Source organism: Mobula hypostoma, chromosome X2 (genome assembly GCF_963921235.1).
Source record: "Mobula hypostoma chromosome X2, sMobHyp1.1, whole genome shotgun sequence".
In the NCBI taxonomy this organism is placed as follows: domain Eukaryota; kingdom Metazoa; phylum Chordata; class Chondrichthyes; order Myliobatiformes; family Myliobatidae; genus Mobula; species Mobula hypostoma.
This window is the reverse complement of record NC_086129.1, coordinates 37,444,833-37,467,021: the sequence shown is the minus strand read 5'-3', so window position 1 is coordinate 37,467,021 and position 22,189 is coordinate 37,444,833. Positions and strand designations below refer to the sequence as shown.

General features: G+C 44.2%; 1 protein-coding gene across 7 annotated transcripts in view; it reads left to right on the top strand.

The window, feature by feature from the left end:
* bcl9l (bcl9 like) overlaps positions 1-22,189 on the top strand; it is a 164,600-nt gene that overhangs the window by 78,108 nt on the left and 64,303 nt on the right. For 6 of the 7 annotated variants that reach the window (XM_063038116.1, XM_063038119.1, XM_063038112.1 and 3 more), the window contains exons 2-3: positions 11,615-11,737; positions 19,552-19,868. In XM_063038116.1, the coding sequence (XP_062894186.1) occupies positions 19,564-19,868 (305 nt within the window). In that variant the 5' untranslated portion in view covers positions 11,615-11,737; positions 19,552-19,563. The remainder of the gene's footprint in view (positions 1-11,614; positions 11,738-19,551; positions 19,869-22,189) is intronic. The other variant, XM_063038118.1, reaches the window with a different exon arrangement.

The window sequence follows — 22,189 nt, the reverse complement described above, 5'->3', positions numbered from 1 at the left end:
GTACAAACTGGCAAGTTACAGGTGAGATCAGGATGGTGAATTGAGTCCCAGATATGATGAAGCAGAGATTGTCATTTAATTGGCTATAGTGTTACTAGCAACAGTTCTTTGCCTTTCTGTTTCTCGAGAACCAGAGAACCAGTGGGAGAGGGGTGCTTCTCTGCTTTTGGCCCTCCATTTCTGCCTTTCATTTGCAAAGGTCACCCCACCCCACCCCTGCCTCATGCTCTAGGCTCCCTTTGAGTAAGTGTGTATGCCTACTTTGGATGTACAACTGCAATCTACTATCTACTTTGGATGTTGCCTCAGATTGGAACAGATGCTTTAGAATGGGGCAGAATGGCAACTTAGTAATATCAATTTAAACAGCTTGTAGCAGCTTCGTGTCACCCTTTCATCAAGCCAAAGTCAAGTTTATTGACATATGCACAAGTACAGTACGTACAGGGTCAATGTAAAATTTACTCGCAGCAGCATCACAGCATTCAAAAGAAAAACATAAATTTAATGTAAATTATGCACTCTTTTATATAAGAAAACATGATTTAAAAGAATCTATTTTTAGTGCAAAGTGATCAAAGCATTCATAGTGTTGTTAAACTGTAGTGAGTAGAGTTTTGCCAGTTTCATGGGGAGAAGGCAGGAGAATGGGGTTATGAACACAATAAATCAGCCTTGATGGAATGGTGGAACAGACTCAATGGGCTGAATGGCCTCATTCTGCTCCTATGGATTAGGGCCCAAGAACCGAATAGTTAAAGGGAACAGGTTGTTCTTGAACCTGGTGGCGTGAGACATCAAGCTTCTGTACGTCCTTGTTAATGGTAGCTGCAGAAAGATTGTGGGCATCTTTGATGGATGTTGCCTTCTTGAGGCAGCGCCTCCTGTGCATATGACCAGTGCTGGGGGGGGGGGAATGTGCCCATATCTATTGGGCTGAGCCCACTGTTCTCTACAATTTCTTACATTATCAAGCGTTTGATTTGGTGTACTCTACCATGATGCAGCCCGTCATGATACTTTGAACAGTACGTCTGTAGAAGAGTGTGAGAGTGTTTGATGATAAACCAAACCTCCTGAAAGAGTAAAGACACTATTGGTTTTCCTTATGGTTGCATCTATGTGCAGGGCCCAGGACTGGTCATCCAGTATGTTAACGCCCAGGAATGCGTTCCACATCTACAAGGAAATGACAAGTCTCCTGGGAGTCTGAGGAAGGGGCGGCAGCATCCATAAGGCTAATAGCAGACATTTAATGACCTCTGTGACAATAAGGCCTTCAGGGATTTGATTTATGATTGTTGAAATATGTTCCTTTAATGCAGATTGCAATTATTACATCAGTTGTCCTGTTCCTTCCATTTCACTAAATTTAACTTTGTATCTCATCCCTTCATCCCTTCTCACATCTGACATTAATTTCATGTATTTTTGTTTTCTACTCCCTTGCTTTGGATTTGTGCTTCCCCACCCCCCACCACTGCTTCACTCCTTCTCATTCTAGTCCTCCACCTCATTACATGACTCTTTCCTCCCCTCCTCCAACTCCCTCCCATTTTCATTTACACCTGCCATTCTTGTAGTGGCTTTCTTCATTCACTGTGCCTTCCCGAGCTCCCTCGCAATCTCCCTCTCTCTCCCTCCCACCCCACAATCTGACTCCGTCAGTCCCTCTCCTCCAATATCTCCCTCTTCCTTCTTCCCCCATGCTCCCTCGCTCCCCCCACCTCTCCAACGTGCCCTTGCTCCCTTTTCCTCACTCCTTCCTCTCTCCCTCTCTCCCTCTCTCTCCCACACTCCATAAGACATAGGAGCAGAATTAGGCCATTCGGCCCATTGTGTTTGCTATGCCATTCCATAATGGCTGATTTATTTTCCCTCTCAACCCCATTCTCCTGCCTTCTCCCTGAAACCTTTGTTTCCCAGACTAATCAAGAAGCTGTCAACCTCCGCTTTAAATATACTCAATAACCTGGCTGCCATAGCCGCCTGTGGCAATGAATTCCATGGATTCACCACCCTCTGGCTAAAGACATTCCTCCTCTCTCAGTTCTAAGGTGTTCCTGCTCTGCTCCCTTCTTTCAGCACACACTCCCCCCCCCCACATACCTTCTCCCCATATCCCTACCCTGCATGCTCTTCTTTGCCCATCCTCCCTCACTCTCTCCCTCCCCACACTCCCACACTCCCTCCTCATGTCCTCCCTCCACTCTATCCCTTGCACACGCTTTCTTCTCCCCCCCACCCCTCCCCCCATTTCTCCCCAATCTCTCAACTGCTGTTTCCACCTCTCTGCCTTGCCCCCTCTCTCAGGCTGGGCCCCTAATTGAAAATTTAACAGTTTCCCTGCTGAATAAACGGGGCTGTTTGAAATTACACAGAAACTTTGTGATTGGTGCTTTCTAAGGGAGTTCTTGGAAGGGCAGACTTCCCATCTGTAAATAATGACAGACCTGAATGAAAACTTACATAAAATTCCTGTGAATAAGTTGTGTGAGGCTGGGCCTGATTGAACAGGCCCAGGGCATGTTTCGGGTTTTGTGCATTAGGCCCTGTCTCTGTGGCTATTTAAAAAAAATAACATTATAAGCTTATTATTCAGCAAATTTCTGCTTTTTAAAATTACAGACCTGTTTACAACATAGCATGAGACAAGTTGGGATGGGGAATTGACAACAGTAGTAACTGTTTTATGTCTAAAAATATGGACGCTGCTTTCCCCTCTGATACTAGTGCCTGACATTCTTCTTCAGTGAGAGTTGTTGCCTGTGAAACTGTTCTCCTTTGGGAATTAGTGCCCTCAGATCTGTTCCCTTGTGAATCTGTGCCAGCTGATCTGTTGCCTGGTGAATCAGTGTTCACAGGACCCTCCTTTAGTCAGAGGCAGTGAGTGTCAGTGTTTTCAACAGATAAGGGAGTGGAAAGTTAGTGCTCTGATCTAACTTGTTTATTAGCAAGTTGCACAGTGTTCAAATCAATCTCTAAATGTGTCACTGGAAATACTGTATGTTCTACATTAGGCAAGAGCAAGAAAATGTCACAGGCAAAAACCACCGAACTAAGGTGTGCCTGATATGCCCATTTAGGCACAATAAAATAAATCGACTTGTGTTTCTCTATTCTACATCAGGATGTCCCAAAACAAGTTTCACCCGATGAAGTGCAGTTACTGTGTGCTAGGTAGGAAATGTACAAAGTAAATTTATTATCAAAATGTGTACTACCTTGAGATTCATTTTTTTGCAGGCCTTCACATGAAAATAAAGGAAACAATAGAATTTATGAAATCTATGCATAAAGACTAACAAACAATTAATGTGCAAATAAAGAAAATAAATAAATATTACTAGGGCCATGAGTTGTGGAGTCCTTGAAAGTAATTCTTTTGATCAGTGATTCCCAACCTGGGGTCCACGGACTTCTCAGTTAATGGTAGGGGTCCAGGCATAGAAAGGATTGGGAACCCCTGATTTGAGGTGAGTGAACTTCTGATGAAGGGTTTCTGGATTTCCAACACCTGTAGAATCTCTTGTGTTTATGAAGTTATCCGTGTGGGTTCAGGAGCCTGATGGTTGTAGGGTAATAACTGTACAAATGAGTATTGAGAAACGAAGACAGTTTGTTATTAATGGTTCAGGAATATACCCAGGGTATTGTTGTGGTGGGGTTTAATGAATGGGTACTGTCTTTCTCAGCAAGTGCTCTCAGCTCATTTCGAAGAATTATCTTGGGAGGGATATGTGCGTACGTACACTCCCCTAAGGGGTTCAAATTCATGTATGTGGATGTGCAGACGTTCACACCCTTGGATATTTGAGTGTGCATGCATGCATTCAGACTGTCACTTGCTCTGAAACCCATGACATTTCCAGCATTTTTTCAGCAACATAACGACTCAACTCTGTCTCCTTCATGCTCTCCTTGCACCCTGGCTTGCTTTCCTTCTCCTGGGCTGCGCCGTTTCAGCTGACTCCTGAGTTTACCCACGGTGAATAGCTTGAATTCCCATCTTAACTGTTTCTAGACTAAGATGTGGTGGCTCTTGTTTGTCTACAGTGTGTTGGGGTTTGGGTGGGGTGGGTTTAGGAGGGTGGGTCGCAGTCACAGTGCCAGCTCTGTGGCTAGGATTGGATTTGCTCTATTATCAATGTCATCTCTTACTCATTACTCAACCTGAGTCAGTGAGAGTGTGAAAGGAACTAGTACCAGACTGCTGTTAGCTGCATGCATGTAGTCCAGTTTACTGTCTCCCCCCCCCCCCCCCAGTACCAGGTAGGTCTCTGTGTTTCCACATGGTTTTGTGTTTGTGTGGTGTGACCTTAATTATTCTATCATTGTCAAGGGTATTTTTATCTCCCTAAGTCACTCTATTTCTGTTCTTCCCAACCCTCCTTTAATCTAGCACTGTGACCATATGTACAATAGATTCAGCAGATGCTGCAAGACTTGAGGAACACACATAAAATGCTGGAAGAACTCGGCAAGTCAGGTAGCATCTATGGAGGGGAATAAGCAGTTGACGTTTTGAGCTGAGAACCTTTCAGAGCTGGGTCTCAGCTCGAAACATCAACTGTGTATTCTCCTCTATTATTGCTGCCTGACCAGCTGAGTTCATCCAGCGTTCTCTGTGACCATATGTTTCGTCACCTGTAGTAAAATCTCCTTGAAGAGCTTTGTGTGAGATTTTGTGTGGTTGGGCTGTTTTCTATCACCTTACAACACTGTTCTACATGAAGCTGTTGTTGCATGCCCTTGATCTAAGCACGTTGCAATCAGCGACAGGAACACAACACCAGCAGTCTGAGGTGAGGCTAGAGTGCTGCCACTCAGAAAGAGGCATTCGATAGTCTTCCAAGTTGCCAAGTGGAAGAGAAGTTTGGGCTGCAGGGAACCTAGCTGAGTGTTTCCTCTGTTGAGTGCTAATCATAGGAAAGGTACCTGTTCTGAAAGGACTGGATAAACCTGTCAGGAAGTTTCTTCTCTTTCTCCCTGTCAGGTGCAAAGGTAGGAAAAATCAGAGTCAGGTTTACTGCCACTGACATAATCAGAAAATTAGTTTAGTGACATAGCAAATTACTATAAGTTGCTAGAGAGAGAGAATGAGAGTCCAGGGTAGCGGCGATTGAGTGCAAGGTGGGATATGTGAACTACAACCACCCTTGATCTGAACACGTGCTCAAATGTAGTGCAAGAGTTGAGAGCACTGACATACCCAGATGCCTCAGGAACTTCTACCCCAGAGTGGAAAAGAAACACAAACTGCTGGTGGAACTCTGGGGCAAGGGGAAGAGTTGTGACCCTGTGTCAGGGCCTGGTTTGTTTTTTGCTCCAGGTTCCAGCATTTGCAGTCTCTTCTGCCACCAGTCCTCAACTGTGGTCTGTTTTAACACAGAAACATAGAAAATATTTCTCAAGCCTGTTCCATCACTCAGATGTTCTTCTAACTTAGGGCCATATTCCCATTCTCCCATGTACCTTGATGCCTCTTGTGTCTGGAAGTTAATCTCTTTCCTGTTGGGGGGGACATTCAGCAGCTTGGCATTCACCTCCTGAAATAGAGAATTCTACCAGTTCATCACCCATGAAGTTAAGAAATTACTCATTTACTTATTTCCTCTATTTGTCCCTTTCATCCCAAGATTATTTGTTCCAGACACCCCAGTCAGGGAAAACCTACTCACTGTATACCGAGGAGCCCTGTCAGAATTTAGTGTGGTCTGATGAGATCCCCTCTCATTCTGAGTCCAGGCCAAGCCAACCAAATCTCACAGGCACATGTCCACCATAACAGAATCAATCTAGCTGTCTTGGGGAACTGTTGTACATCCTGCCTGGGGTAAGGAGACCTCTAATTGCAGACAGTTTTCTGGTCTCACTGTGGCCCTGTATGATTGCAGGATAGAATCATACAGCGTGGAAGCAGGTCCTGTGGCCCACCAGGTCCATGCCAACTGCAGTATCCTCCGTTAGGCCCAGTTGCCTACATTGGGCCCATAGCCCTCCAAGCCCTTCCCCTCCATGTACCTATCCAAATGCTTCTTTAATTGCACCCATCTTGAGCACCTCCTCTCTTTCTCTCCCCTCTTATCCTGTATCTCTGTCCTCTTGCTTTGGACTCCCCAACCCTGGGGAAAAGACTATGACCACCTACTTTATCCACACCCTTCATTATTTTATAGACTTCTATGAGGTCACCCCTCATTCTTCTGCAATCTTAAGGAATAAAGATCCAGTGTGGTCAACCTCAGGCCCTCTAGTCCAGGCAGCATCCTCCTAAATCTCTTCTGCACCCTCTCTAGCTTGACGATGTGTTTCCTGTAATATTAGATTGGGCATGAGGAATGGAACCCTATTCTGAGATGGTGGAATGTGACCATGTTTTGCTCCAGTATTCAGAACTTCTTGCCAGGAAGACCAACATACCGTTTGCTTTCAATGTCTGTTGTACAAGGATACAGTGTTGTACAATGCATTGTATATTTCCTAAATCTTTAGGTACGCCACCTAAATAGTTTATCACCTTTCTTCTTTTTTGCTGCGTAAATAGTTATCCCCACGTTATACTCCACCTGCCCTATGTTTGCCAAATCACTCAATTTGTCCACATTTGCTTAAAACCTCCCTGGATCTTCCTCACAATTCACGAACCCTACCAGTTTCATGTTGCCAAATTTTTGAATTAGTTGTTCAAGGGATCTATCTATATTTCTGCGTTTGAACAGCTTGTCTTCTTTTGCACATTGGTTGTTTGTCAGTCTGTGTGTAGTTTTTCATTGATTCACAATAGAACAAAGAAATAAAGAAAAGCAAAGAATGCCTGCAAGAAAATGAATCTCAGGGTCGTATATGGTGACATATACATACTTCGATAGTAAATTTACTTTGAGCTTTGGTGGTTGGCCATGAAGAATCAGCAAGGTTTGTTTTGGAAGAGGTTGTTTGTGGAAGGATAAGTTCGGTGTTGGGGCGGGGGGGGGGCGGGAATGATAGGCAAGTCATGATGTGTCCTTGATCCCTTTCTCTGAAACCACTATGGAGCAGATGGTTTCACTCAAATCTGTTCAGTCCAAAGTGATTTCTACAAGCCTGTGCGATCCAGTTGTATATGCTGAACCCATAAAAACAACAAAATTTATTTCTCTGTTTCTTCCGGTGTCATCTTGGCCTCGTCAGTTTCACCCTTCTCAGTGAAGTGAGCTCGGAGTCAAATGCCATGGAAGCAGGCCTTTTGGCCTACCAAGTCTGTGTTGACCATAAAGCAATCATTTACACAAACCCCGTTTAATTCTCCTCACATTCCTCCCAGATTCTGCCTTTAGCATACTAGTTAAGGGTAATTTACAGTGGGAAATTTTTACCAACCTACACACCTTGGAATGTGAGAAGAACACTGAGCACCTAGAGCAAACCCATGAAGAGAAGTCAAACTTCACGCAGACAGCACATAAGTCGGGGTCAAACCCAAGCCTTAAAGCTATGAAGCATCAGTTCTGTGTTGCGCCAGCTGTTCTCCATTCTTGGGTCTTAATGGGTGATTCCTTGATGCAAAGGCCATAGATACTTTTGAAGAATCCACACATATTATGGTTGTTGGATCTCTCTGCACTTGCATCCACCATCCATTTTTAAAAATTTTGTTGGATGACAGATGCCTGTGGATATCTGTATTAACTCTTGGGAGTTATAATGGATGGTGCTTTTTAGCCTTATACTGGCGATGTATACTCCATGGCCATTTTATCAGGTACGCCTGTAAACCTGCTTGTTAATGCAAATATCTAATCAGGTAATGATGTGGCAGCAACTCCGTGCACAAAAGCATACAGACGTGGTCAACAGGTTCAGTTGTTGTTCAGACCAAACATCAGAATGGGGAAGAAATAGGGTCTAAGTGACTTTGACTGTGGAATGATTGTTGGTGCCAGACGGGGTGATTTGAGTACCTCAGAAACTGCTGGTTTCATGGGATTTTCATACACAGCAGTTTCTAGAGTTTACAGAGGATGGTGTGAAAAAACAAATAAAATATCCAGTGAGCTGCAGTTCTGTAGGCGAAAATGCCTTATTAATGAGAGGGGTCAGAGGAGAATGGCCAGACTGGTTCAAGCTGACAAAAAGATGACAGTAACTGAAATAATCATGCATTTCAACAGTGATGTGCAGAGGAGCATCTCTGAACACACAACACATTGAACCTTGAAGTGGATGGGCTACAGCAGCAGAAGACCACGAACAAGTATATGCTTCTAGATCTTCTGCTCATCCTTACCAAATCAGCCTTTGTGTTTTTTGTCTCTCCATAGGTGCTAACTATGCTAATCAGGGTGGACAGGACCTTATCTGCGGCTTCTGTTGGTTGGGTATAGTCAGCTTATCCATGAATTGTTTGCATCTAAAGCCTTTTTGTGGTTTCATTGATTTTGTCAATATTGCTTAGCCTTCAGCAACGGTTTTGTTGCCTTCAGTGTTCAGGAGTCGGGGTGGGTGAAGATGACATGGATAGATTGGGCAGAGGATAGTCTGGCAGTTGTTGGAGTCCTGTTCTGGTTCACGTGAATCCCTTACCTGGATGGTGATGTAGTCAAGCAGGATTGAAGGTGAAGCCATTCGGTAACAGGTTGTTGATATTTATGTGGAACAGTGAGAGAACTGTGCTGTTGGAGGGGAAAATAATGAGGAATACCATGATATCAGGGGAGGAATACTGAGGGGGGTATGACTGAGGGAGGGGATCTCTGCATTGTCAGTTGCGCAGTATTGAGGCATGTTTGAAAAGTTCTCAGAAAGGTGGTTCTGAGATTTTGCTGTCCAGGGCTCCTTCATCATCTAGGGTGAATTTACAAAACTCCTACAGCGCTTGTTTGAAGAAGAGCAAGTTCATTGTGTTCCCAAGGCCAAAAGTCCAACCTGAAGCAGCATTGCCAAAAAACCGTAACAATTTAATGAGATTTTCTTTTCACATACCAAGAGTTCCTGCACTTCAAAGTACAGGAACTATATGATAAGAGTGAAAAGACTTCAAATAGGGCTTCATTGGCTGCATGGTTCTTTGGGACATCCTGAGGTTGTGAAATCATTATATAAATGCAAGAATTTCCCTTCGGCTTCTTTCAAAGTAATCATTGTAAACAAAAGCAGGTGAGACTGAAAGGACAAGCTAAAGTTTTGGATGCAGGAATGTGACTGATTTGAAACATTACTCTGACTTTTCTGCATCCAAATCAGAAAAAAAACTTTAAGATAGATTTCCCAGGAGAAATGGGCCATTTGACCCATCTGGGCCCATACTTCCTATCTCCTTCAATTATCAAATCCATTCAGCATACCGTTTCATTCCCTCCTTGTGTTTCCTCCTGAGTGCATCATTGCATTTATTCTTTGTGGCAGTAAGTCTCACCATTTTGTAGATTTAGTTACATTGCTCATACACTTGGCAGAGTGGAAGCATCTTCTCCAGACCTATTCAACCAAGACCCGGAATAGTTCAAAAGACATCCATCAAGTCATTCTTCATATCTAGAGTAAAGAGCCTCAGCTTGTTTGGATATGTTAGGTGTTGGGTATCTTCTTAACTCCTTGGATTAGGAGTAGGTTAGAATGTTTTCTTGACCATTGTGGGAGTTGGTGATGGGTGGGTTGAGGGAAGTGATTCTTCAGTATCAAGACTGGAGGATGCCAGGTATCAATTGCCATGCTTAATGTTGTACTAGAAATTTATCTACCAAGGTAGCAAACACCAGAATGGTCAACAGTGATGTAGGAGGAGATTAGCAAGTGAGAATGGCATACGTAGAGATGTTCAGTTTGTGGGCTGTCAACTACCATCTTCCCTTCTCCATAACAACCTACCAATGTCTTCATGTTTCTTCTCCCTCCATTTGCCCCTTCATTCCTCATGGAAGTGGTACTTTGGGGCAAAGTTCCATATGTTGTGCCATTAAACCTTTGCTCCACCTGCCACGGCTTCACTGAGCTTCGAGTTCCATTCCAATTCCCCTTCCCATTCCCACACTAATGTATCCACCCTCTCCACTGCCGAGACCAAAGCAAACTAGAGTAACAACACCTCATATTTCGCATGGGTAGCATACAGCCCAATGGGATGAACTCTGAACTTTCCACATACAGCTAACCTTCACCTCTTGTATGCTTCTTGCCCTCTTCCTCTGCTGCCCCCCCCCCACACACACAATTTTTCTTCTGGTCTTTACATTTCTGTTCCGTCCTCCAGTGCTACATCACCCATTTTTATCCTCTCTCCTTCCTAGATTCATCCGCTTACCACCCACAAACTTTACCCTCTGTATTCTCACCACCCCCATTTGATTCAGTCTTGCCCTTCACCTTGCCCCTCATGGTTCCCATTATCCCCTTCCTTACTGCACAGATTCCAGCCCTGGTGGGCTTTGCGTTCCTGTTATCACCCTCCAGGTTCTGTCTCCATCTTCTCCAGCTCTATTTGACTTTTTTTTGTACGTGCCTTTGTCTTCCAACTCCACCCCTCCTCCTACCCTACTGGTTTGATATGTCCATCATCCTTCACCTTTCCTTAGTCTACCAATCACCTACCAGTCCCTGTCTCACCAAACCGCTTCTCTTTATACTGGCTATCTTCTTTCTCTACCCTTAGTACTGATTGACTGATCCTTTACCCCTCGGATGTGTCTTCACCTGCTAAGTTTCTCCACCAGATCGTTTATTGTTGCATTCTTGTTTGTTTCCTCTGCTACCCCTCGAGATGCAGGAGTATTGCAGCAGACCCAGTAATTCCCTGCCGGTCAATTCTAAGGCTGCATTATACATGAGAGTAAGCTACTCCTCCCCTTGGACCTGCTCTGCAGTTTAACATGGTGATGAAGACCTGATTGTAATCTCAGCTCTGTATTCCCATCACTCAGGTAACATTTTATCCTCTTGCTAATCAAGAATATATAACCGCTTCGGTTTTAAAACTTTTCAGTGAGTTGTAAAAAACATCATCTCATCTCCACCTTAAACAGGTAAGCACATATTTTTAGCAACAACACACAAAGCATTGAAGGAACTCAGTGGGTCAGGAAGCGTCTATGGAGGGAAATGGACTGTCAACATTTTTGATCAAGATGCTTCAATTAGACCGAGGCCAGATGGTTTTGACTCGATGGGCTGAATGGCCTAATTCTACTCCTATGTCTTAAGGTCTTGACCTGAAATGGAAAGTTGACTTTCCCTCCATGGATGCTGCCTGAGGATCAGCAGTCTCTAGATCTTCCCACAGGGGAAATCATCCTCTCCATTTCCATCTTTCAAGACTCCTTAGGATCTTGTATGCCTCAGTTAAATCCCCTCATACACTTCTAAAGCTTAACAGACACATCCTAGCATAAGCCTAACCTGTCCTGTGAGGTCGAGAGTGAAAAACAATCTGGTTATTATTGAATTATGTAGACATCACTGTTGGCAGTGGAGACTTCAGCTGACCACTGACAGTGATACAGCTGATTGGAGTTTAGTTGTGTGCTTGAGGATAGGTTCTGGAGCTCCCTCTGGTAGACTAACTCTGCAATAGCTGGTGTCTCTCAGTTAAGCTGTAAACAGTGTCACTCATTCATATTCTTTCTGTTTTGTTTCACAGACCAGTGAAAAGTGCTGATCCAACATACTGTGGAAGGAACAGGAATGTTTTACTATCAGGCTCTCTCATTGGTCGCTGCTTGCTTTCCAACTGCATAAGAAGCTGCCGATTGGAGAATCTTCAGTAAGGATCTTAATTAGATTAAAGTTAAACTAGTTAAGGAGATGGGGAAATTGCATTAAGTGGTCTGATAGGGAACTGAGCTTGGGCACAGTGCAATGGGCAGCTGGTCTGGCACAGCATTGAGTAGGGATAGTTCTGCTGGGACTGTTTGCTAGCCAGCATATTGTGGACCCAGTGTCCCCTTCCTAAGCAAAATTAATGTGAGTACATTACAGGTCCTATTTAGTCAGTACTCCATTCCTGTGAACTGTCCGTAACCCGGACAGTTTACAACACAGAATTATGGCCATGGAAAGCAACCACCACTGGCAAATCCATTCCGCCTGACTCCTAAACACTCATTCGCGTATACAGACTGTACACGTAAGTTGGGTGTTTGTAACTTGGGAGGACATGTATTTGGCTTTTGGTTTTGAGGAGAGTTTATTTTGGAATAGATCTTGGGATGGGTTTAGGGAATGGGTGAGGGGAATGGGTAGTGTCCCATTGGCAATGAGATCAGCCCTGCTTTTTGGCAGTTCAGTTAATTATTTCAGCTGCAGATGTTCCTTGTGTGTAGTTGTTTCTCTGGGTAGGAAATTGGCTTTTGCACCATTCTTGATGATAGTGAGTGGCTGGTTTTCATTTAATCTCAGAGAACTGAGTTTTGGGTGTGGTGCCATGGGGGAGCTGGCATGGAGATCATGTAATCACGGAGTAGGCTTTGAGACAAATGAGATAGGGATGGGGGAGTGGATGCCGGGTTGGTGCAGTGGAGTGTGGGCACAAAGACAGTCTAATGGGGATGGAGTTGAGCATTTTGTGTGTGCTGAGCCCTAAAGGGGAAGTTGGCAGGGCATGTGGTGACGTGAGCAGGAGTGAATGCTTGTTCAGATTGAGGACATGGTGTGTGCACTGAGGCAAGGAAAAATGGGCCCTGGTGCTAAGTATGAGGTACGGAACAGTGAGATGGTGAATGGCTGCCGAGATATTGTGAAAAGGTAGTAAGTATTGTGAGGGAGAAGAGTGTAGGCTGGGACGATGTGAATACAAGAGAGGAGTTATCGATAGGCAGCTGTGAAGGTTGGGAGCTATGTTATTGATGTCAGGCCAATAGAATCAACAAGTTTTCAAAAATATGTAATTCATTCTTAAAATATGAGGTAATACAGAGTGCCAAGCAACTCAGTGCATTCTCTTACAATGTGTCAATGTCACTAGTGTGTGACCCTCAAGAATTGCATCAGTTAAACATTTGAGAGGCTGTTCAATAGGACCCAGTCTCTTGGTGTTTAGTGGTGGCAGGACCCCAGACTGATCTTTCACTGTAGAGCCTTAAAATGGCTGCACCCTGTTTCACAAGTACCTCTGCAGCTTGGGCTGTGGCAATTCCCAGCATTCAGTTGCAGGCTTTTCCTTGCAGTGAAAGGCCACCAAGTTTTGGACAAACCAAAGTACATTCTTCAGTTGATTTTTGTCTCAGTGTGTATCCATGGTAGCCACGTCATCCTCTGTGTAACTTCCTGCCAGGCAGGATGTGGTGGGATTGAGACTCTGGCTGTGCGTGCTGGTTCTGACAAGGAGAGGCCTTCCTATCACCAGCCACATGAGGTCTTGGTGCCTATATATGAGCTCTGGTGATGTAGCGTTCAACCAAATAATATCAACAGTGCTTGGAAAATCTTTCAGCAAAATCCGCCATCTCCTCCCACAGGACCTCAGGGATACCCCACCCACACCACTACCTGATTGACATAATCAAGGCAATGTTCTACAGAAGCACTTCTACAAGAGGCATTAAGTTGAAAGGAACAATCTGTGGCAAAGGGGCCAGGATTATTTCTCACAACACCAGGGGCAGACGGACCTGCGGTGTGTAGCCATACTTGGCTTTTGCTTACTCCGACTCTGTGGACAGCTTTATGTGGCCATACAGAAAGGTCTCAGTCGGGATGAGATTAACGTTAGGTACTGTCCAACCTAACCCACTTTCTCTGGAGACCTGAATGGAACAACTCCATGTGAGCTTCACATGAAGACTGCCTCAAGGCAAAGATATGAGTCATACCTGCGCCATGTTAACAGTGGCACCTCGAACTTGGTGGCCTGCTTCTTCCCTGTGAATGAGAGAGCTACTCCCACATTCCCAACTTGGCCATGTGCTTCAGCCGTTTGTTGCTACGTACACTAGCTCCTCTGGGCCAGATTCCCAGCACCCTCAAATAGCAAATTTTATAATGAAGTAGACAACAGATTATTCAGACCAGAAAAATAAGAAAATCTGCAGATGCTGGAAATCCAAGCAACATGCACAAAATGCTGGAGGACTGCAACAGGTCAGGCAGCATCTATGGAAATGAGTACACAGTCGACGTTTCAGGCTGAAACTTGGTCAGACTGGTTGCTAAAGAACATGGCATCACTCTTACTGTGATCCACTCCGGCCTCTGAGATCAGTTCAGACTGGCTGCAGATGCTGATAGATCTGCAGCGATATTGCGTTGGTGCAGAAAATGCTATGCTGTTCACTACAGGAAGGCTTTAACTTCAGAGCCCCCATTGCCGGGGATCATCTGACTTAATGCCTGCCACTGGCGTTGGCATTCAGGGCAGCAATGAAGGTTGTCCATCTCTGGCTGTGCTCAGGGCTTCTTTCATTTTGTCAGTAGCTTCCTCTCAGTTTTCACTAATGTCAGTCATGCAAGTCCTGGGTGGAGACTCGGGATTACTGTTTTGTTACGGAAACAGCAATGAAGAATTCTTCTAGATTGGAGTGCGACAGAAGAATTTAGAAGAATTCCTCATTGCTGTTTCCGTAACAATTTTGTTTTACCAGTCAGGGTTGTTAGCCCTGAGCTGAACCCCTGGACCTGGGGGAGTGGTGGACCACTCTTAGCTGACCTCTCCCCTTTGACCTGTTTGGCATGGGTGACCCTACCAACAGCCAAAGCACAAGGCCCTGACTCCAATCAACATAGCTGTCCGGGTCTTTCAAGCACGCAAGCCTCCAAATCATGACAAGGTTGTGGACATCTTGGGGGACGCAATATCACTCTTTGCTTTATTCCTTTCTGGTGGATTTATCAAGTTTCATCACTAGACAAAGGGGATAATGCAGCCTTGTCTAATTTCAGATTTGATCAGGAAGCTTTTTGTCTTTCACCTACTGATTTGGACTGCATTGATATCTGTGCAGAGCAGTTATTTCCAGTTATAGATTCACTACCCAAAGTTGAGGAGCATGTTCATTAAGTATGCTCTATTCTGTCAAAGGGTTATTCTGGTCCATACTGAGCAATTAACTATCTGCTTCCTCATCTTGCATAGAGGTTATCTCATCTTTAAACAACCTAAGGCAGTCAGAGATCTTCCTTCCGGGTACAATACAGGCCCGTCTGGGTGGGGACTTGATTAAACTAGTAATTGCCTTGGGCAGAATCTTGCATCATTAATTCTTTTATCTCCTCCCTTTCTCCTTTGTAAATGAGAGTGATGATGCCCTTCCTCATGGCTTCTGACATTCTGCTAGGTAAAAGCATTGTCTTGTACACTTTCAACTGATCTGCGCCCATTTAGTCCCACAGAGCTGACTACAATTCAGCCAGTGAACTGTCACTTCCAGATGTTTTGCTCATCTCAAAGGAGTGGAGCGAATTTGTCAGCAAATCCAAGGACATGGAAACATGAGGACATTGGGCAGGGGCGTCACTGGCCTCTCCTGCCTGATCCACCACCATGGCTGATCATATTCCTGGCCTTATCTCTCCTGTACCATCTCCCCTACCCTTCTGATCTTTTAAAAAATACCTACCTCCTTTTTAAACACCTTCAATGATCTGATCTCCACAAGATTTCCAGTGATTCACCATCCCCTGCAAGAAGTCCCTATGCAGCTCGCTGTTGGATGACTGCCCCTGTAATTATGCTACAACTGTGTCCCCTCATTTCAGATACTCCCACTAGTGGAGAGAACTCAGCACTTAACCACTGGATCCTCTGTTTCAGTAAGATTATCCTCATTCCTCCAAGCTCTAGAGTATAGATTTAATTTATTTACTGGCTTGTGATAAGACAACTCTTTCATCCCAAGAATTGGCCTTGTGAATCTCGATCGCCTCTTATGCTAGTATCCACTTACCTCAATGAGGAGACCAAAACTGGGTATAGTACTCCATGTGTAGCCTCATGGAGGTCATTGTAATGTTGCATCCCTATTTCTACACTTCAGCCCTCTGGCAATAAAAACCAATTGCCATTTACCTTCCAAACCACAGCTTTCTGACTTTGTGTACTTCATGCACAAGATCACCGCAGTCCTTTTGTACTTCACTCATCTGCAGTCTTTTTCCATTTAAGTAGTTGTCTGCCTTTAGAGAAGACCTAAAGTAGATAGAGAAGACAACAGTGATGGAGGGCCAGGATGGTCTCCTGGAGAAGAGGCCAGGGATAGACAGCTGGAGTTTGGCAGCTCGAAGTTGCTGGACCTTCCTTCCTTTCATTGGGCACATTCTCAGCTGAAGCCTTGACAGGGGAGGAGAGGTTCATGTACATAGGTAAAAGAACCTGTGAGGAAGGTCCTGTACAGGTGGTCTGCCTCCCTAATGGTTTCTGTGGAATCCTGGGTCTGCTGGCCTTCCTGCGTTGTTTTTAAGAGTTGAGTGTGTTATATTGAGATGACCTACGTACAAGTTTGCTGCACACATGGCACACTCTGAATCGTCCTCCATATAATCATGTGACCATAATTTTCTCTGATTGTGGGAAATAGTTGGTGAGTGGACGATGGCTTTAAACGTAATCTTAACCTTCTCCAGCTCTCAGGTTGTTTATGTCAATGCAATATGATCTGGTCAGGGGTCTGAACATTTGCTCTTCCTGCATCAGGAGGGTAAACAAAGGCTCTGACTTCAGAACTGACAATGCACTTGTCCCAGAAGGATGACCACAGCTTTAAGCATTCTGCAGGAATTCCAAAGATAACATCGAAATACCGCTGTCCTGAGAAGTCCTGCTGGTAGAAACTGTTCCTGGTTTCAGAACAGCAGCAATCTTAGCGATGCAAACACAAGGAATTCTGCAGATGCTGGAATTTCAAGCAACAGACATCAAAGTTGCTGGTGAACGCAGCAGGCCAGGCAGCATCTCTAGGAAGAGGTACAGTCGACGTTTCAGGCCGAGACCCTTCGTCAGGACTGACTGAAGGAAGAGCTAGTAAGAGATTTGAAAGAGGGAGGGGCCTGAATCTTTAGCAATCTTAGCAAACCTCCTTGAAAAAGAACACGAGGCCAAAGGGCTGCATGCCGTCATGTTTCTCACTGCCACAATGACAGGTGCAAACACCTTCTCTGCCTCCTAGTTTTGGGACCATGGCTTCTGTAAAAGCGCAGACTGCATTTGCTGGATGCAATATGTTGAAGCGGATAGAAGTTCTTGGGTGCTGCATTGTCATCTCAGTGACACTGTTTTGTAACAAGCACTCAGCTACATCTGTGTGGGAGGTTGGGAGGAATTGTCAATGTTTTGAGTCAGTCAAAGCCCTGCATCAGGACAAAGTGGACAGGGATGACGGCCAGTATAGGTTTCTTGTCAGTTTGGAGGACTCAGCAGGTCAGGCAGCATTTGTGAAGGGAAAATGAATTGACAGCCTTCTTCAGGACCCTGTTTTGTCAGTTTTGCAGTGTTGTGAACACATTTGCAGATGTAGTTTCAGCATGTGGCACTACTGTGTTTATTTTTCTGTTGGAATTGCATTTACGGGAATGTAACAATGACTGGACGAAGGTATTGCCAGAATCTCTGAGTTTACCTTCTACTGTCCCATTAGTTATTGAAGTCGACAAATGCTGGCAATTATTATCTATCTGTGCCCCAAGCACTAGGCGGGGAAACTTTAGAAATTGTAGGTCCAAAGTCAGAGAACAATAGAAATCTACAGCTGGCTGTTCAGCTGATGGTGTTCATTCTTAGCACAAACAAACTAATCAGTATGATCCCACTTTAAAGGTTTTGATCTGCAGTTCAGATGATTGTCATTTTGGGTGATAATTCACAATGCTGGAGAACTTTCACATTCAAATAAACTGGTGAAATGAAATTAGCAACAGATGAGGTCATGGAATTCATTTCTTACAATTCCTGGAACAATATTTTCTGAACCCGATCAACAAGCAAGCTATTTTGGTTGTGGAAATGTGTAATAAAACAGGATTAATTAGTTAATCTCAGTAGAGATCCTCTGTGGAATATGATCCAAACTTCCCATTCACTTTGAGAGTTAACATTTCGAGCTGACCATCTTTCATCAGAATTATTTCTGAAGAAAAGTTTCATGTTAATAACCTAACTCTATTTTCATCTTCCATTTTGTTGTCTGAACTGTCAGACATTCCCAGCACTTTCTCCTATTATTTCAGATTTCCAGCAATATTCTTTACCATTCTAAAATGGGGAGCTGCAGAGATGGTGGGTGCATTGTTTATGATCTTCAAAAAGTACAATAAATGTAACTCTGGTAGTAGTTAGCACAATGTTTTACAGTCCCAGCGACCCAAGTTCATTTTGTGCCACTATAAGGAGTTTGTACGTTCTCCCCATGACCACGTGGGTTTCCTCCACAAGTCCAAAGACCTACTGGTTGGTAGGTTAATTGGCCATTGTAAATAGTCCCATAATTAGGCTACAGTTAAATCAGGGGTTGCTGGGCCGGAAGGGCCTATTCCAGACTGTATCTCAATCAATCAATCAATAAATTACTGTCACTCTGGGGAGGACGGTGAGAGAAAACAGAAGAACAGACCAATGAGGTTAATATCAGAAGCTGGGAAAGTGGAGTCACGGGAGATTGTCGATGCTGGAATCTGGAGTAACAAACAAACTTCTGGATGAACTTGATGGGTCAGGCAGCATCTGTGGGAGGAAATGGGCAGTTAATGTTTTGGATCGATGCACTTTACCTGGACAGAAAGAGTAGGGGTGAGGAAAATGTAGGAATCCATTATTAAGGAAGTAACAGCACAGTACTTGGAAAAGTATAACATGGGTGCAGTCAACATGATATTCATGAAAGGGAAATAATTTTAAAGCTATTGGAATACCTTGAGATTTTGATTGGCAGGGTGAATAAAGGGGAGCAAATAGATGTATTTCCAATAACATGGCACGGGAAAGACAACTGCATAAGAACTTGTAAGGTTGAGAGTGACATTCACCTGGAACAGAGGACTGGCTGATAGATGGCAAAGATTCAGAATCATGTTTATTATCATTGACATACAGTATGTTGTGATAATCGGAATGAATAGGTTATTTTCAAGTTGTAAGCTGTACCAGTGACTTGCCTCAGGGATTAATGCTGAGGCCTCGGCTAGTTGCAGTCTATATGAAGGGGCTACTCATAATGTATAAAAGTTTGCAGATGTCACAAAGGTGGTTGTTGAAGTAATTTGTGAGGAGAATGTAAAGTAATTGCAAAGGGACTTGGTGAGTAAGGGAGGTGGAATATAATGAAAAAATATGAGGTGTCTTTTTTGGTAGGAAGTATAGAAAAACAAAATTACTTAAATGATCAGTGACTTCATTTTTTTTTAAAGGGATTAAGGTGCTTTTGTACAAGACAGAGAACTTGCAAGTCAGTGTGGCGAGTGATTATGAAGGCGAATGGAATGTAGCCCTTATTGACGGGGGCTTGATGACTATGAAGTAAATATTGCTAGAATTCGCAAGTTCCTTGGCTCCAGCTTATATTTTTGGCTCTGGGTAGCATCTTTGGCAGATTTTTTTCCTATTTTCTTCGGCTGATATTTAATTTCACATGCCTTTCTTTTCCTTTCCCTCAGTGAGCTCAGGAGATGAGAGAGTACCGGCAGCAAGAACAGGCTGACCCTCAGCGGATACTCTCCGTGCCACAGGAGCTCCCCATCCTGGAGCAGTTTGTTTGTCAGAAGAAATACAAGAAGGAGAAGACTTGTTTGGCAGACAGTAAGATGTTGGCTGGCTCACAGAAGCCAGCCCGAGCCCAGAAAAACTCGAGCCCCAACAAGCACTTAAAGAGCCCGGGCTCACCTGGCATGATGTCCCACAGCCCAGGCACACTTCATTCGGGCTGTTCCAAGCCTCGGGGTCTGAAGAGCCCCCCACTAACCGACACCCAAAGGTATTTAATCTGTATCGCTGTTGCTGAAGGGCCAATGCTGAGTGTTTGAAAGAAAGTTGCCGCTAATTTGCAGCTATTGAATAGAAGTTAGATTTGTATTAGTTGTTGAATTTGGTGTGTTTTAAATTTTGTGCCGTGAATTGTAAGTTTTGAGTAAAGAAAGGACCCAGGGAGGAGGAGGCATTAGCCCTGCCTGCCCACTCAGTTGCATGTAAAGATTTTTTGATTGGATGCAAATGCAGCCATCTGCAAACAGGGTTTTTCCCCCTCGCTGTCTGGCGTCTTGTGTTTATTGTAAAATATTAGTGAGTCATACTACAGAGCATTGGCCATCTACAATGAGGAATACATAATTGTGCCCTGCAGCTCAAGCACTGGAGATCCATTCATAGAGTAGGTTAGTGACAGAGGTGCACAGTGCAACAATGTTCACTTGCTTCCACTGGAGGGCATGTGGTAATGTTGAACCAGTGCCTCTCATGAGCAGCGTAGTTGGGCTATAGTACAAGTGAACTAGTACTATAGTGGCAGTACAGGTGAACTAGGGTAACCAGACAAGTGTCAGCGCAGCTGGAAACACCTGTGCCTTGTAGTGGACTGCCGAGTGTAAATATAGCTCGACTAGAGTGAACAGATTAAAAGGAGTACTGCTGTATTATTCTGAAGACAAACATTAATAAAGAAGAGTTGTATTGAACTATAATTGTACCGAACTCACAGGATGAGAATAAACAGCCAAGTAACAACACAAGTTGACTATATTGAACAGATTGGTGTCAGCCTGCCTCAGCTAGAGTGAGGAAGCTAATGTGAACATTTCTGGGCCACAGTGGACCATGTTTTGTCACTGCAGCTGGACTATTGTGTGTAGATTAAATGGAAGCACGGGAACATGGGTGACAGATCGGTGGCTGTGCTGAACAGAGAGCAACTTTCAGTGTAGACGTTCAGTGAGCAGGCCAGCAGCAGTACGTTTGTGGAGAGAAAGGGAAACCATTCGCTCTAATTAAGAAGAAGAATTTCAATCAATCACATCAAATCAAATCAAAATCAAAAAACTTTATTGTCATTCTAACCGTATATCAGCTCTGTAGGGCAGAATGAGACAGCATTTCTCAGGAGCAGTGCAATCATAACATAACAAACGCAACACTAAATAATAAACATAACAATAAATAGTAAAACACAACAGCCACATGTCATTTAAAATCAACTTGTAAGTGTCCAGTGCAAGTTAAAAGTGTCCAAAGCAGAGTCAGGTGGAGCAGCTATTTAGCAGTCTGACTGCCTGTGGGAGGAAGCTGTTTAGTAGCCTTGTGGTTTTAGTTTTGATGCTCCTGTAACGTTTGCCTGATGGCGGAAGAACAAACAGTTCATGGAGAGGATGTGAGGGGTCTTTAATGATGTACCGTGTCTTCTGGAGGCATTGACTCTGAAAGAGGTCTTGGACAGAAGGTAGGGAGACCCCAATAACCTTCTCTGCTCCCCTAACCACCCTCTGCAAGGCTTTTTTGTCGACAGCACTGCAGCTGGAGTACCAGGTTGTGATGCAAAAGGTCAGCACGCTCTCAATCACGCCTCTGTAGAATGTAGTTAAGATGTTACTGGGGAGTGATGCTTGTTTAAGCTTCCTCAGAAAGTGCAATCTCTGCTGGGCATTTGATTGTACATTTGATTGTAGGCAAGGTGGAACAGCATTAGATGAGGGCTAACCAAACATGAGGGTCGGACAATGGGGGTACAAATACCACCGGACTAGGCGTGCCTAGGCGTTATCCCCGATGAAGATGGCAGAGTTTGTCATCGAAACGTTGGTTGTAATCGATACCTGGACCCGGCTGGAAGCCTGAGAAGAGTTTATTCATCATATACGCCAGGAAAGCACTAAATCATTTTTCAACTAAAAGAAGCACAGTTGGACTGTAGTCAACACTCATTTCATTACAGTGGACCATAGTGAACAGGCTAGTGTTGATCAGCTAGTGGCAGTACAACCAGAGGCCCAGAAAGAGGCACAACACTTGTTGCTTCATGATTGTTTAATTAAGAGTTGATAGAACAGGGGAAGTTGAACAGACGGTGATGGAGGTGCCTCATGTAGAACAGCTCTTTTTTTAATGCAGAGATGAAGAAAATTCCATTCAAATCTGTGGATAAGAATTACCTAATTAGAAAGTGCATATTCAATACTGCAGATTCAAATTAACCAATGAGAAAGCACCTCCAGGTCCCCCTCTCCCCTCCAGGCCCTCGCCTCCATCCCCCAACCCTACCCCTAATCTTAACCTCCACAGCCCTCTCTCCTCCAGCCTCTCACTTAC